This window comes from Lissotriton helveticus, chromosome 12, assembly GCF_964261635.1.
Source record: "Lissotriton helveticus chromosome 12, aLisHel1.1, whole genome shotgun sequence".
NCBI lineage: Eukaryota > Metazoa > Chordata > Amphibia > Caudata > Salamandridae > Lissotriton > Lissotriton helveticus.
In genome coordinates this window covers 583,147,317-583,162,949 of record NC_136073.1, presented here as the reverse complement: position 1 = coordinate 583,162,949, position 15,633 = coordinate 583,147,317, and the positions used below count along the sequence as shown (strand labels likewise).

Here is a 15,633-nt window from a genome sequence, read left to right as displayed (position 1 = left end):
CCAGTGTTACCTACGATAATTTAGGTGGCATCCCAGTAGACAATTGTTATGAAGTGCACCCGCGAGCCAGTCCCAATGGCTGGCATCATCTTCACTTGGCATCTTCCTGTCTGTAACCTGATCAAAGAAAGAAACTCACCTTCCTCCTTCTCCCACTGAAACTACCATCTTTCCTACCTAGCCCCATGGAGCAATATTTGGGAAATCTCTTTCAACTGACCCATCATAATGCTCACAGCCGTGCAACTGCAAGTTTTTTGAAAGCCTATTCCCATAAGAATACGGGACAACGCCAATGCCCCGACAAAGAAAAAAATCAATTAGTTTTTTTGTTTAACTGAACATTATTTTTGAAGTAAATGTAACACTTGTTGTTGTACCCTGAGCTGAATCTAGAGAGTGAGCTAGCTGTATATCGCTACAGCAGACCATCTTCAAAACTCTGGTATCAAACAATTCATCAGAATTATCTATTCACTGGCAATACTTGATTATCTAACAAAATAATAAGATCTAGTTTGGACGGAACAGCTGAAGTATTAGTAGTTTTTAACTCAGGCAAACAGTTAGAGGTTTCAGTTTTAGTACATTGGTGAACACCTTGGCTTGGGGGTTAAGGGTACTAGAGAAAGCAACCAATTTGCACAGCTTGCAGAGCTCAATGGGCCCGTCTTCGACGGGGAGGTATTTCCGCTTGGCTCATCTCCACAGATGAATCAATTTGATTTAATGATTGGAAGGGCACATCAGAATCACATTCAGGCACGCTTTTTATTTATCCATCATCTTTTCTTAACGCATTCTTGTCAGATTTTTTCTGCTGTTTTCCAACATAGGTACTTTTTTATTTTGCTTTTTTCCCTTCTCTTGATAGACTACGTAAATCACAATTTCAGGCCTGGATGAAGGTCATCTTTTATAGGGATTTCGAGCATAGGTTTTGCAGATACATTATTTAAAGAAAATATCTAAGACCCCTTAGTGCTTGACCTTGCACTCTTTTCCATTTTTAAGCAATACGGTTCACCCACTTGTGAACCGAAATCTCTAAACTTTGATTACAATTCTGGGGCATACTCCTGTGCAGGTAAACTCCTGTTTTCCAGCCAACTTTTGCAAAATTGCAGATAGAGCATCTAATATATGCTTCGCGTTATTTGTTGATTTTTCAAGTAAACTTAATATAGAGGATATAATTCTTTCCAGACAATACAAAGATTCTGAATATTGGAAAGGTTACCAGAAGGATTATTTTGGAAACGAAACTCAATAACAGGGGTATCAGACAAGTCAGATCCACCACCAGATTTCATGTTGGGAGTATTACAAGATAATTTCATAGATGTTTTTTTTTTAGTTGAACTAAATCCATCTAACTGTTCTTGACTTCGATCTAATACAATCGTATTATTAAAGACAACATCAATGTCGGGGAGAGTAAATTCTTCCAAAGGGAGATTGCGGTCCCACCACCACCAGCAACCAGTGTTGCGTCTTTAGAGTTTGAACAGGCCAGGATTTGCATGTCTTGAGGGGCTTGCTTCGTTAATTACAGGCAACAGCAGAACCACCTTCACCCCTCTCTCCCCCTGCGCGGTTCACTAGTTCCCCAACAAACAGGCAAAGATTCACTCTGACTCCAGAAGGAGACAGGAAGGTGGAGAGGTGATACAGCCCCCTGAAGGGCCCTTGCGGCCAATATAAAAGCAGCTGCGGCACTTGAAGTTCCCAAAGAAGGCTGACAGGACTGAATAAGGATTCTTCATCCAAATATTCCAGAGAACCCCACTAACAGCGTGCTAGCCGACAGTTCCGTAGTCTCCAAGATGCTGCCCTGCCAAGTACCACGCATCATGTGTTAGACTAACGCATTTTAATATGGTGGTCCGCATCATCACATTAAAATGCATTAATGACACATTTTTAGCACCTTGATCACAAGTAGCTGAGAAGAAAGATTAATGCTAACGCATGTTCCTCTTCCCCAGCTCCAGCTGTTGCAAGTAGATGTGTCACAGTTTGCCGTGGCATGTAAACTTTCAACTGATGGGTACATTAGGTAGTGTATTTTATCAAATTACCATAAACTGACTACTCTGCAATTTGGAAAATGATCCACACTTTTGGAACTTATTTTTAATTCAGTGATTTGTAGCGCTTACCTCCCATTTCTAAGCGCTGTAGATTTTTTCTCAAACTTTCACTTAGAGATCATAACAGTTCAAACAAAAAGTCATTTGTGAAATTGAACTAGTTATATGGACATGACTGAATTCGCTCCGCTCAAGAAAAAGTGTCACTCACAGTCTCCGGTTAGTGCCCTTCCATTTATGGTGCTTTGCAGCAGTTTTAAGATCTGCTTAGAGTTTCTCGTAGCTTAAATAGGTGTAATTTCTGATATTTATACGTTTTCCTCATCTTCATTGCTTATGAGAAAGTGTCACTAATAGTCATTGAAATGTCACTCATAATTACACAGAAATTTTGAAAATGTCACACATAGCAATCTGAAACCTTGGCAGCAATGAAGATGGGAAAATATGATGAAAAGAACCTCAATTGCTTATGAACCATTGGGCGGGCACGAGCATAGTTCTGCAGCAGCTATCATCAGCAGTCGTCAAGGAAAGGAGGAGGACACACTATTCGGTGGCTTTACCATAGGTGACTTTAACATAGGATTCACAAATTTGGAAAAAACATTAGCCATGACATTACACAAACATAGAAGTAGGACTACAAGTTTGCAGCGACTGGGGGAATTGAATACATTTTTTCTACACTGCAGCATGTGTGTTGACTAATAGCTTTTTGTTAGGAAGTGCTAACTAATTATGCACAGGTATACATGAAAACTTGCCTCTCTTTGTGTTCAGTTGAGTCACTCTGAAAATTGGTACATGTCCTAAAGTTATTGAACTTTGATGGAACTGATGGTGAAGAACAGGTCTGTCCCTGGAAATCCGGGACACCTGGTCACCCTACTCTAAGGACCTCATTATGGGGCCGTTTGCGATGGTGGGCGGACAAAGTCTACCTGCCATCGCAGCTGCAAATCGCAGCTGCAAAAGGGACCGCCCGCCATAGTTGCGGCGGCCCCGCCAAACCAATTATGATGCGCCCGCCTGTGTGGCGGGCGCATCCTGTATATTTTACATTGCGATGGGCGGTGCTGCAAGCAACACCCACCGCAATGTAAAAAATACATGTCGTGCTTTGACATGCACAATGTGACAGGCACCGCTCAGTGCCTGCCACATTGTACATGCAAACTTAGGTGTGCCCCCCTTCACCCAACACCCTGGGGGCCCGCAACGGGCCCCCAACAGTAGGAACCACCAGCCTTTCCATGGCGGCAATGCTGCCATGGAAAGGCTGATCACAGCCAGCATCGTAATATGGATGGCGGTGTTTTCCAGACACCGCCACCATATTAAGCATGTTTTATGCTGCTTGACGAGTTGACCGGCGGAAAAGGCGTGGGCGGTCTTTCCGTCCGCCGTGGACCCCCCAGCCATCATAAAATGTCGGGGGGTCTTTCTAGTCAGGATGGCAGGTGGATCGGACCCGCCTGCCATCGAAATCGTCCCCTAAGATTGGGCGTGATACATTTCTGGATTTTCCCCATCCTTCAAGGTCCCAGTAATGTTACCTAATAGACCCATTCAAAATGAGCAATTACCCGTCAAATGTGGAATTCTGAGTCCGATTCCCATGGCAATTCCTCCAATTCCCCTAGATTTTCACACAGACGAAATAAAGAGATCTGTGTAAACACTGCCGATCTCATAATTGCACTGATAACATCACTGTTGTTACTGGCCATTCGAAAATAAAAGGTCATTCCTACTAAGGGTCTAAGAGCTCTGTCCTCAGAGGGTCACACCCATGCACTACCTTCATGGCAAGCAGGCATTTCGGCATCCATCTTAAGAAGGATAGTTGTGTACAATTCAGAGATGTAGGTGAGACTTCTTAGTGCCGGCTCCAAGACTCTCTAATTCAACCCATCCCTGCTGACAAAGATCTCACTTACTCAACTCATTTAGAAGACTGACAGAAAACACAATTCCATAAGTACATAATATAGAAGAATGACAAAACAAATCAGAGCTGCTCGGGCCCAGTAAACAAATACTAGCGGGTTTAGTGTCTTGTGAAAGAGCTGGAGGGTAGCAAGAGCATGGGAATCCAATGGCAGGTTATCCCAGGCCTTTGCTCCAGCCACAGAAAAAGCCTAAGGTTCCAGTCTCGGTTTTAGTGAGGTTCAGTAACCATTGATGGGTAAATAGTGAACTATGCTGCGGCCTTTAAAGAGCTAGTTTGGCCATCATAAAATTAGTTAAGGCTCGATAGATTAAAGAAGATAAACTCTCTATAGGCGGCCTAGGAAAAGTGTGGGGAGATATGATTCCTTTTCCTGCTACCAGTAATGACAATATTGCTGGCGGCTTAAGACAGGGGCCCATGATTTCGTATTATACAGCTGGACTCCATTTAATGTGAATTTTCCGAGTGAGCAGGGGCTCAGACTGCAACAGATTAAGCTTCAGGGAGTTGGATGAAATCCACCAGCTGATGGTGGCCAAGTCATCTGTAAGATGTGTCTCATGTGACAGAGCAGATGTCTTAGGAGGCATAACTGGGGTAGGTCTGAAGATCTGCTGGGTGTCATCAGCATAGATGTAGGAATAGGCTGCAACATTTGATTACCTTTGATAAAGGCCAACACCTGTGAGAAAACTCATTGTTCAAGTGTTTTGTCAAAATATGGTGGTAACAAGGTTGGATGAAATTTGTTGGGCTCACTTATGGAGATAGAAGGTATTTATATTAAATGCTTACTCCAGTGTCAGGCGAAGGCAGCCTTTCAACAAAATTGAAACCAACCTGCTCATTCTTCCTCTCTCTTTCTTTCCCCCATCCATTTTCTGGGGTTTTCCTTCTCTCCTTTCTCTTATTTCCCTTTGTCTCTGATCTCTCGCAGTCCTCTCCCTTTACTTTTGCTCTTTTCCCTCACCCCTCCCTCACTCTCTTTCTCTGTCTCGCTCCCCTTTCCCCCCTCTAGCTGTTTATGCACCCACTATGTCTAATGTAATAAACCCCGGAGAGCTCAAGAGAGTGATAGAAGAGATAGTGGTGACCGTGAGCCATCACCAACTGTCTCCGTGGCTCCAGTCCCTCCAGGATAATGGCCAATGAGATAAGTGGCTAGTCCGGCCCTAGCCTAATCATGGTTGTTTTCCAAATTGGTGGAACTTCAATTTGTTGTAAGGGGTTGTCTGATAGAATATTACATACAGAAGTATCATATGAGATACATATTGTGTGCTAAATACCACTTGCAAAAAATGTTGGCCCATCGGATGTATATTTTCTATTCTTGACTCCAATTGGATGACTTTTTTGTAAACAATAGTTATGATGCAATTTCTGTAGCAGATGATGTTCTGCTACCGCATCGTTACCAAGGGCTGTTAAGTAGTGGTGATAGAAAAGCCAACAGGGTGATGGTCAATACTTTCATTATTTTAGCTGAACAAAGATCTTCAGGAGAAACTGACAAGCGGTTTCTAAGCAACACTTCCTTTTAATTCATGTGAGGTCATTTGCTTAAACTGTAGCAACCTGTGAGGACTGGTGGGTTCTGTGGTCTCAGGTGGTGGCCTCACAGGAGCTACTATAAATACGTGGGTGATCTGAGCCATTATCGTATCATTATTTTCCAAAAAGAAATGTGATAGCAGGTTGCATAGGTCTTGCGAAGGAGGAATAGAGGTGTGAAGTGCGGTAGGTGGCTTTAAATCCTCTATTACTCTAAAAAATTCTCTCACCAGGTTTGCGTATTTTTTTGACAGATATACAGCCTGATTCATGAAAAAAGAAATCTGCGACTCTCAATTTGCGATTCACAGCGAATCGCAAATCGAAAGTCGCAGATCGGAATTCATCATAGTTAGCGATAAAATAATGCGAATCGCACAAGGCCGCAAAAATCGATAGCGCAAAAATAAAATCGCAGAAAAATCGCTATTACCCAGATCATCCGTCTCTATTTAGCGCCATCGCAAATCCCCGTTAGCGAAATCTCGCTAGTAGCGAGATCGCTAAAACGGGAAGTCGCTTTTCGAGCACAGTGATGACATCACAACCAGGAAGCAGGCAGTTCCCACCCCCATTCAGAACTGTGAGGCTGATCATGAGGCTGCAGCTGAACAGAGCTCCTACCAGGACACCTCCAAAGTTGCTAAATTAACCCATTTGCGACAGCAGCAATGTCAGAGGAGTCTGCACCAGGGCCCAGTGACACCGGGCGCAAGAGGAAGCTCAAGTTCTCTGAGCAGGAGTTGGAGCACCTCATTGAGGGAGTGGTTGAAAACCACTCCAAACTATTTGGGAAGGACTCCAGGAGGGTGCCGGAGATGGAGAGACGTCGAATCTGGCTTGGGATATCTGCAAAAGTGAACGCTGTGGGCGTGACACACAGGTCACTGGATGAGCTAAAAAAGAGGTGGTACGACCTCCGAGGTCGTGCCAAGGAGAGGGTGGCAGAGAGGCTGGGCGAGACATATGCTACTGGGGGCGGAGAACCTACTGTCCCTCCCAATACCCCCATGGAGGACCGCGTGGAGGACACCCTGGAGACAGAGGCGTGCATAGGTGTCACGAACCTGGACTCATCCCGAGCCAGCCAAGACAGCCAAGGTAAGTGGCATGCGACAGCGACCCTGTCCCCTAACAATGGTCATGGCCCCATAGCCTCCCATATACATCCCAAGTCATGCAAACAATGCACATGAGGTCATGCCCAAAAGCATTGTGGGACATGTAGTCTGCCCATAATGTAAAAGAACCCCAGTGCAGCCTCACATGTCCCAAAATAAGCAATGCCAAAGCCAGGCAGGGAATGTCAACCAGCATGCATGTAGCAACTGTACGTGTGACAGATACATGCAATTAATGTACGTCCAATTCCCCTCACAGGTGGCGCAGACAACAGCAGCGACAGCGACATGCTGCTTATTGATGAGTCACGAGAGGATGCCGAGGAGGTGCCAACACTGACACCTCCTGCACCATCAGGCGTAGCACCACTCCCCGCAGCCAGGGCAAGACCAACAGCGCCAGCACCATCCGGCGCTGAACCTAACCCTGCAGGCAGGGCAAGACCAACAGCGCCAGCACCATCAGGCGCTGAACCTAACCCTGCAGGCAGGGCAAGACCAACAGCGCCAGCACCATCAAGCGCTGAACCTAACCCTGCAGGCAGGGCAAGACCAACAGCGCCAGCACCATCAGGAGCTGAACCTAACCCTGCAGGCAGGGCAAGACCAACAGCGCCAGCACCATCAGGCGCTGAACCTTTGACAACCACAACTCCACCACCAGCTGAACCATCTACATCTGGTGCAGCTACTGTGGCGACAGTGCACACACCCACTGTGGGCAGCCAGCAGAGCAGGCATGTCAGGGCTCGCCAGCATAACACATCACACAGCGGCAGGAGGGGGATGGCTGTGCGCATGCCAGGCCTGAGCATTGAGCGCCAGATGCTACGCATACACCAACTGCAGGCAAGACGGCAAGGGGCCATTCAACTGCAGCTAAACAACATTGGCCGCAATGTGGCCAATGTGGGTGAGAGGATTGAGCGCATGACGACAGCCATGGAGGCCAACACTGCTGCACTCATATCGCAGCGCAACTCCGCCCGCCGTCGCCACCGGCAGCTCCTTACGCGCCTGACAGCCTACACCCGCTCCAACTATATCATCGGGAATGCCACCTCCCAGCTCTCACGACGGTCCCTGGCGCATCAGCAGCAGTTGATCCAATGCGTTGAGGATGTTGGACGAGTGTTGGAGCAGGTCACCACTGCTGTGCTGGCACTCCATCCTACTGGTACAGGCAATGTGGGGGGGGACGACACCAGTGAGGGCACCTCCAGTGTCAGCAGCCTGTCTGCCTCACTGGTTGGCGTGTTACGCCGCAGCAGCAGGCCCACTACAGGGACACGTGCCGTCCCAGAGGAAGAGCCAGAGAGGCGTTTGGGGGCTGCGCGCCGGAGGCGCAATTGAGTTTAATGTAAATTACCTTGAAAATGCTGATGATACAAGCATGTCCAGTGTCTAGTTAGGAGCAGTATGGCGCAATACTGCTGGAATTTGATGAATGTAGACATGACATTATTATTGTGCATTCAACAATAATATTTAATCATACATCATACATGGGCCTTCTGTCATTATTTACATTCGCATGCAATTGTGATTTGTTGGGTGAGGGGAGTGTGGGCTCTAGAAACTGTTCATAGTGATGTGGTTGCGGCGTCTGTGTCCTTCAGCTGGGTTCTCCCCGCGTGCATTACGCACGTGTGCTGGTGGCCGGTCGTCCCCTTCAGACTCACTGCCAGAGATCTCTACAGGTATCCGGCGCTTGGTTGCAATGTTGTGTAATATTGCGCAGACAGCCACAATGCGGCATCACACATCAGGACTGTAGTACATGGCTCCACCTGTCTTGTGCAGTATGCGGAACCGGCTCTTAAGTAGGCCAAATGTCCGTTCTATACAATTCCTTGTCCGTATGTGAGCAACATTGTACCGCCGTTGCTGTGGTGTAGCAGGGTTGAGGAGGTATTCCCGGAGGGCGTAGCCACTGTCACCTGAATGAGAGGAGCAGAGGGTGAGTGCCTGTGCTGCGCAGCTACATCATTGCAATGTGACATTGTTGACAAAATTTACTTACCAAGTAGGTGTCCTTCCCCAAATTCTCCCCTGGCCAGTCGTGTGTGGAGGCCGCTGTGCCGGAATATAAATGAGTCATGGGTACTCCCTGGGTACTGGGCCACAATGTCAGTTATGAATGTCTTGGCATTGCAGACCATCTGTATGTTAAGGGAGTGGTAGGACTTGCGATTCCGGTACATGTACTCCGTCGCAGCTGGTGGGCAGATGGCGATGTGGGTGCAGTCTATGCATCCTATCACAGATGGGAAATGGGCCACATTGTAGAATTGTAGCTTTGTCAAGTCCAGTTCCTGTTGGCTGGTGGGAAATTTGATGTGTCGGTGTAGCTGGGTAAGCATTGCGTCAACAAAACTCCTGAGGCAGCGTGACATGGTGGGCTGGGATATCCCCCCTGCAGCCGCTACTATCCCCTGGAAGCTCTCAGAGGCCAGGAGGTGCAGGCTACACAATACCTGTACATGTGTAGGCACAGCATTGGTCCGCCTTGTTGGGTGCTGCATCAGGGGGTCAAGGTCGTGTATTAGCTGGATTATCATTTCCCCATTTAGCCGGTACTTAGCATAAATCTGCTCCCTGGTTTGGCCCAGCAGGGTGATCCGCTGGCGGAATATCCTGTCCTGTATTCTGCGTCTCCTCCGTGCTGCACGCTGTAGCCTTCGCCGCCTGACCAGCATGTACATTCCTGGCATTGTGAGACTCCGACTGCTGCTGCTAAATCTCCTTATGTGTGTTTGGTCAGGCCTTTACCTGTTCCTGATTGGCCAACAGTTTTTCCAAAAAATTTCTCAAGGCTTTTATGGTTACCACCTGCTTTGGGTTGTCCTTAATTAGCGCCTAGCAAATAGAGAATTTGTGGTTTTTCGCTATTAGAGAATTTTCATGAATACCGATTGCGCTTGTATTGCGGACTCGCAACATTTATTCTCAGACTCCGTGGTTTGGCGCACTCCTGCCGGGAATCTGAGAATCTATTTGCGAATTCGCTATTTTTTTTTTGCGCGTTGGATATTTTCTTGATGAATGCCGATTAGGGAAATTGCGCCCGCAATAGCATTTTCGCAGCTATTGCGGGCGCTATTTTGGTTCATGAATCAGGCTGGTAATCTCTTGCTTCGAAATCGCTAATGTAGTTTTATATTGCGCTTTACATTTAGTCAAACATTTCTACTTTCATTTCCGTTACAGCTGCTGATTTGAGGCAAGCAAACTCTGCAGCGAACCCAGAGTTGCACCTGGGTTGGTCACTGAAACGGCATTTGTGTGATTTGCTTGCTGCAAGAGCTTTTAGCAGGTTAATTAGGCATTCGTTAAAGGCTAGAAGTATTGTATTTCCACGCCTTTCTTGGACTGCTCAGATCTGTGTCAATCACAGTGCGCCATCTGCCTTAAAAACCCTTTCAATACATGATTAAAAACCATAGCATGTTTGTTCCACCCGTTAGTGAACAACTCTTTTTCTGACTCTCTTGATCTGGCTTGGATGTTAACAACCTGATCTTGCTTGGCTACAGAGGTTAAAAGAGGCTTATTTCGTACAGTACATTGTTGCAAACTCTGCCATTTTCTCACTCATTTTACTCTCTACCACAGGCGCCCTGCCAGGGAATTGGAGCTTGGAGGGCTGTAGAACCGTGCACCAGCCGAACCTCACAGTGTGTCTGTGCAACCACATGACCTACTTTGCTGTGCTGCTGGTATGAAGAATTTGATTTTATTGTTTTGTTGCATTTATATAGCACTTTCTACCCCAATCTAGTGGTAGTCAAGTGCTTGCCCACATGGGTAGCAAGCTCCACCATGAGGTGAGTGCGATTGGAAGAGCGGTGAGTGTTGTTTCGAACCTATGTGGGAGCGTTTTGGTTTTGTGGGTGAATGGCCTCAGAGGGGTTCTTATCTTGTTTCCAGTTGCAGAGCTTAACAGTGTGGTGAGAGGAAATGTTAGAGATATTAGTGCGCACACACAGTATACATTGACTTGACTTTAAAGCAATCAAGGTATATAAACCATGCCTAGTCCATCGGTAAACAAACAACCAATGGGGCACTCTTAAGCAACTGGGGCGTACGTTATCTAGTATTTAGGGAGGTTTGCGGGGGTCAGAGAAGGCACGGAAACTAAAGATATAGGCATCTACATCCCACCATCCTAGCCTGAGACAGGAACGGCCCACGCAGGCAAAGAGTGGTGGGGCCAGGTTTGGGCGGGATTTGCCAGACGACCACGAGGGGAAATTAAATAAATGATTAATTTTCCCTTGTTGTCCTCTGTCGAAATTTCCTCCCCCCCCCCCCCCGGCCCTACCGCTCTTACTTGCAAGGGCCGCGCCTGGCCAGAGGGCAGTACTTTTATAAGACACTGCAACATAATACTCCACAAAGTAAAGCCAATCAGCCATAGGTTCTATTGCCAGTGTCAAAGTATTATAAGCACACACCATATAACTAGGTGAAGCTGCAGCATGTGAGAATAGCCTTTCTGCTTCAGTGACCCACAAGGCAGTTCAATTATGTCTCACTACTAAAACGCTCTCCCAGGGCATGAATAAGAAAATATCCATTCAGTTTAACAGCCGAGGCTCAGAGTCCAGCTTCTGCCGAAGATGTAGATCTTCTGAAAATCACGGCTGCCCCAGACTCTCTCTGGAGGTACTGACAGGGTGATACCTCAACAGAGAAGGAGAGAGGAAGGGAGATGGAAGCACAGGAGCGCTTGCTGTTGCAGGTCAATATTGACAAAACCCTAGGTGGGCTATCATCCGCTTGTGGATTTCCCATGCACGCACCTTCAGATGTTACGTGGATCGAAGGCTAAATGAGTACTGTTGGAAATGGGATCCCCGGCTGGCCAGGGCTTTCGCCAAAGTCAGTCAGAGACCACCACTCCCAAGTCAGGGCAAGGGAGTTACACGCCAAGATAACCCCTACTCACCCTCTAGGTAACGTGGCGCGAGCAGCAAGGCTAAACTTGGAGGCGATGTAAGTTAAGTATTTGCGCACGCACCCCAGCAACAACACCCAGGCCCACCACAAAGGAAACTCCTCACAAGGTTATATAAAAATAGCCTTTGTATTACACCAAAACACATTAGATAAAACACACACTTTACAATGTGCCAGAGGCACGGGCAGAATTTACAGGGGATATGTACAAGACAGGGCCACCTGGACCACTGTCAGGAATCAGAAGTAGCACTTTCAAAAATAGCACTTTGAATGTAACATTACTTTAGCACAAAATAGCACACAACCAGTAATCACTGGTAACCAGGGCCTCACTAGCACCACCTGTACTAGGGAGAAAACAACCACCTACACATCACAATACCTGTGGGGGTGGAAGCACATAACACATGATGCAATGCATAACATTCATTCAGAGGTGTAAGGGAGGAAAACACATGATGCATCACAATACATTCAGAGGTGTAAGGCACATGACGCATAAAAACACATTCAGAGGTGCAGAAAAAGTACAGTTGCGCCAAACTCACGTAAGTCACCACCTGTGACTGTCCCTAGGCCAACTGGCCTCTCTGGGGCTAGAACGCCCTGTGTCCAAAGTCAGGGGGGCCTAAACGTAGCAGTTGCCCACAAAGTGCTGGGCAACTGGCGCAACAATGTTTGAGCCTGCCAGGGCTCAAAAACAACAGTGGGGCCAATGGGGGAGCCTCACAGGCTCTGCAGAAACAAAATGTCCCCCTGAGCCTCTCTGGGCTCTTCAACACAACTTTGGCGCCTGGAGCCTCTCTCCGGGCCCTAAGAAATGAATGTGGCCCTCCAGAGCCTCACTGGGCTCTAAACAAATGGACTGCCCCTGAGCCTCTCTGGGCTCTTTGCAACAGATGTGGGCCAGGAGCCTCTTGGGCTCCACACAAACCAAAGGGGCAGCTCGAGCCTCTCGGGGCTCTGTAACAACTGGTGCCCCCTGAGCCTCTCAGGGCTCATAAAACAATTGTGCCATCTTTGAGCCTCTCAGGGCTCGCAAGAAAATGCAGCCGGACAGTGAAGTCCTTCACGGGGGACTCTATCTCCCACTGGTCCCAGGAACTGCCGGCAACGTCGGGGCCCCACTCGGGACTCGAACAAGGAAATGCCCCCGGGGCCCCACTCACCGGCTTCCTCCGGACGGGCGGGGCTCTCCTCTTCACACGGGAGCCTCGCTCCCTGCAGCACTTCTCCCCTCTCTCTCCTGGGCTCTCCCTCGCTTTGGGAGCCTGGGGGGACACGGAAAGACGCCGGCTTCTGGCTTCACTCTCTGTCCTGCCCCCGGCCTTCCTGACTTCCGGGTCGCGGCTGCGGGGGCGGGACTTCCGTCGGCGAGCTCCCTGATTGGCCGGCCGGCCAACCACTTCCGGGTCGTCGCGGGCAGCGCGGCGGCCCGTTTTCGGCACTTCCAGGCGGGGGGTGAGTTTACCGGGCTCCCTCGAGTTAAATTCTAGAAACAGCGGCAAATCACCGGGGCAATGCCGGGTGGGCACCGGCTTTCTTAAATAAACACTCCAATCGAGGTGGGCACTCGATCTGGCCACCACGAGCAGGGTGGGCACCTGCACAGCAATTGGCGCGCTCCCAAGCGCTAGGCAGATAATCACAGCGCTCCAAGCACTATAATCAAAAATAAAGCGCTTCCAAGCGCTAGAGGGCATATAGCGCGCTCCTAGCGCTATGAGCAGAATAAAGTGCTCCCAGGTGCCCTCAGCAAGCAGGGCAGAGTTCCAGCAAGTCCTTGGGCAGGCAGGGGGGCAAGGCTGGGCCCAGAGCCAGCTCACTGGGTCTCCAGGCAGGGAGACACCCCAAGTGGCGGTCCTCTGGCCCAGCAGCAGCAACAGCCCCCTCAGGATCCTGGAAGAGAACAACTTCAGTGGGGACACAGCCCCATTTTTATACACCATTTTCCTTTGTCTGAAGGTGCAGGGTGGGGGCGGAACCAGTCGCAGCTGGTTCTTGAGTACTCTGTTTACCTCAACCACCCTCTCTATTCACTGGCAGGGCTTGAGTCATTAGACACACCACAGGGGGGCGGAGCCAGCATTGTGTGGGGAAAACCCAGCCCATCCAGGACACAGGTACACTCCTCCCACACATCACTCATGCTAATCTCCCACTCACCACCGGGCAGACCCATCCAGACTTCCTGGAGCCTGGCATGCCAGCCAGCTCCAGCCAATCACACGCCAGCACCCTCACAGCACACGTACAGCCATGTCTAGAAATGGCGCTTCCCTACTAGACACACACATGCTGCATACACCATCTCGCAGCATTCACTCTCACGAGTTCACACATACCAGACTCAAGCCTGTACACCCCACGCATCAGGAACTACCAGGGACACATACATTCCCCATGCATTCCTATGGGCGGGCAGGCCTAGCTCAGCACATGCACTCAGAGTGCGCACGCACTTTCCACTGGGACACAGTGAAAGTGCGCAGAATCCCAAAAATCACCATTGCCAGGTCACCATTTCAAGCAAAAAGTCTAGGGGTGAACCTGCCCTAAGGGCCAAAGTCCAACAAGTACAAGAAGAGGTAGAGGTCAGCAGGCAGTTAGGAGTGCTGTATAGTAAAGATACTGAGACTTGAACCCCATCAGTCACCACAAGATTACCAGAATCCTGCGGACAATGCGGCCATCAGAGCAGACGTCAACCTGGATACCCATGTTGCTCCCAACAAATCCCAGACCTTGGAGACCAAGGAATAGATGCAGTTAGGGATGCTCCAGAATACAAGTAGACCAACAAATGGAAACAACACAAATAAAAATGAAGGAGTCTAGGAAGGGCCTTTGCAAGGGAAATGGCGATAGGTAAAAAATAAAGGCAAGGTGTGCAGAATCGAGTGAAAGAAGTGAATGGCACAGAAAGCCAATAAACTACAGGCAGGGAGCACTGAGCGTAGCGAGACTATATATGCGCTGCGACCTGTGACCCAGAAGTGTACTGCAACTGAAAGCTCCACCCCCACAGTAGTCAGTGGTCGAACGCTCTGATCCTCCATTGCACAGTCATTCTCAGCTTCAATTCTCTCCCCTGTCGGAGTTTGGTGATTCAGAAATGAATTCAAGAGCCAGTATCTTTAACCTCTCACCCCTTGTTTCTACTAAGAGGCTTTTGATACGGGCCGTAGTAGCCAGGACAGGTGCCCTTGTCTTTTCCAAATACAGGCCAAATGGATCAGCCTCTCTCAAAGCAGGCTCCAGCCATCAAAGTCTGTTGATGGAGTCTGCTGGGCTTTACTGGGCACATCTGCCCTGGAAGAGGGGAGCCATGGTCCACCTTGTTCCTTCGAGAACTCTGGCCACAGGGCACTGTGGAAACGTTTTGGGGAAAGATCAACCAAAACCCTACTGTTTCAAAGATTGTTGTAATGTCTTCTGCTAGCCTCCTCGGTGCTATAGCTCTTGATCCATTCTTGCTGGCCCTCGGTATTGCAAGGATATTTATTGGCATTTTAAGTCTCAGGGCCCTGCTGAGCCCTGCCATCTAGTAACCTTCCGCTCCACACAAGCAGCGTCCCCGGGTCCTTTGAAGGGGGTAGAGCATGTTCTATTTTTAATTTGTTTTGCCCCGTTTTGTTTCACTCTATTTGGGCCCTTGACTACAGCCAGGGAAGATGTACTAATCTCCTCTGAGCAGAGAAACAAGGCACCACGTAAAATAGTTCCCTTTGACATGACCTAAATAGGGTTGCAACCTTTCCCAGAAAAAATATACCAGCCATTTGTTCACATTTTAAGCCTGTGCAAATCGCTGGACATGATCCTTAAATAGAACTTTATATGAATTATTTGTATTCTTTTTTAACATGGCTTTTCTGCCTTGGTTTACTTTAATTATCAGTCAGAGATCAACAAAGGAGCTCTAAAACACATTTGAAAG

General features: G+C 48.3%; 1 protein-coding gene across 1 annotated transcript in view; it reads left to right on the top strand.

The window, feature by feature from the left end:
• Positions 1-15,633, top strand: part of ADGRG5 (adhesion G protein-coupled receptor G5) — a 251,096-nt gene that overhangs the window by 159,007 nt on the left and 76,456 nt on the right. The window contains 1 exon segment of the mRNA XM_078668837.1: positions 10,341-10,444. Coding sequence (XP_078524963.1) covers positions 10,341-10,444 — 104 coding nt within the window.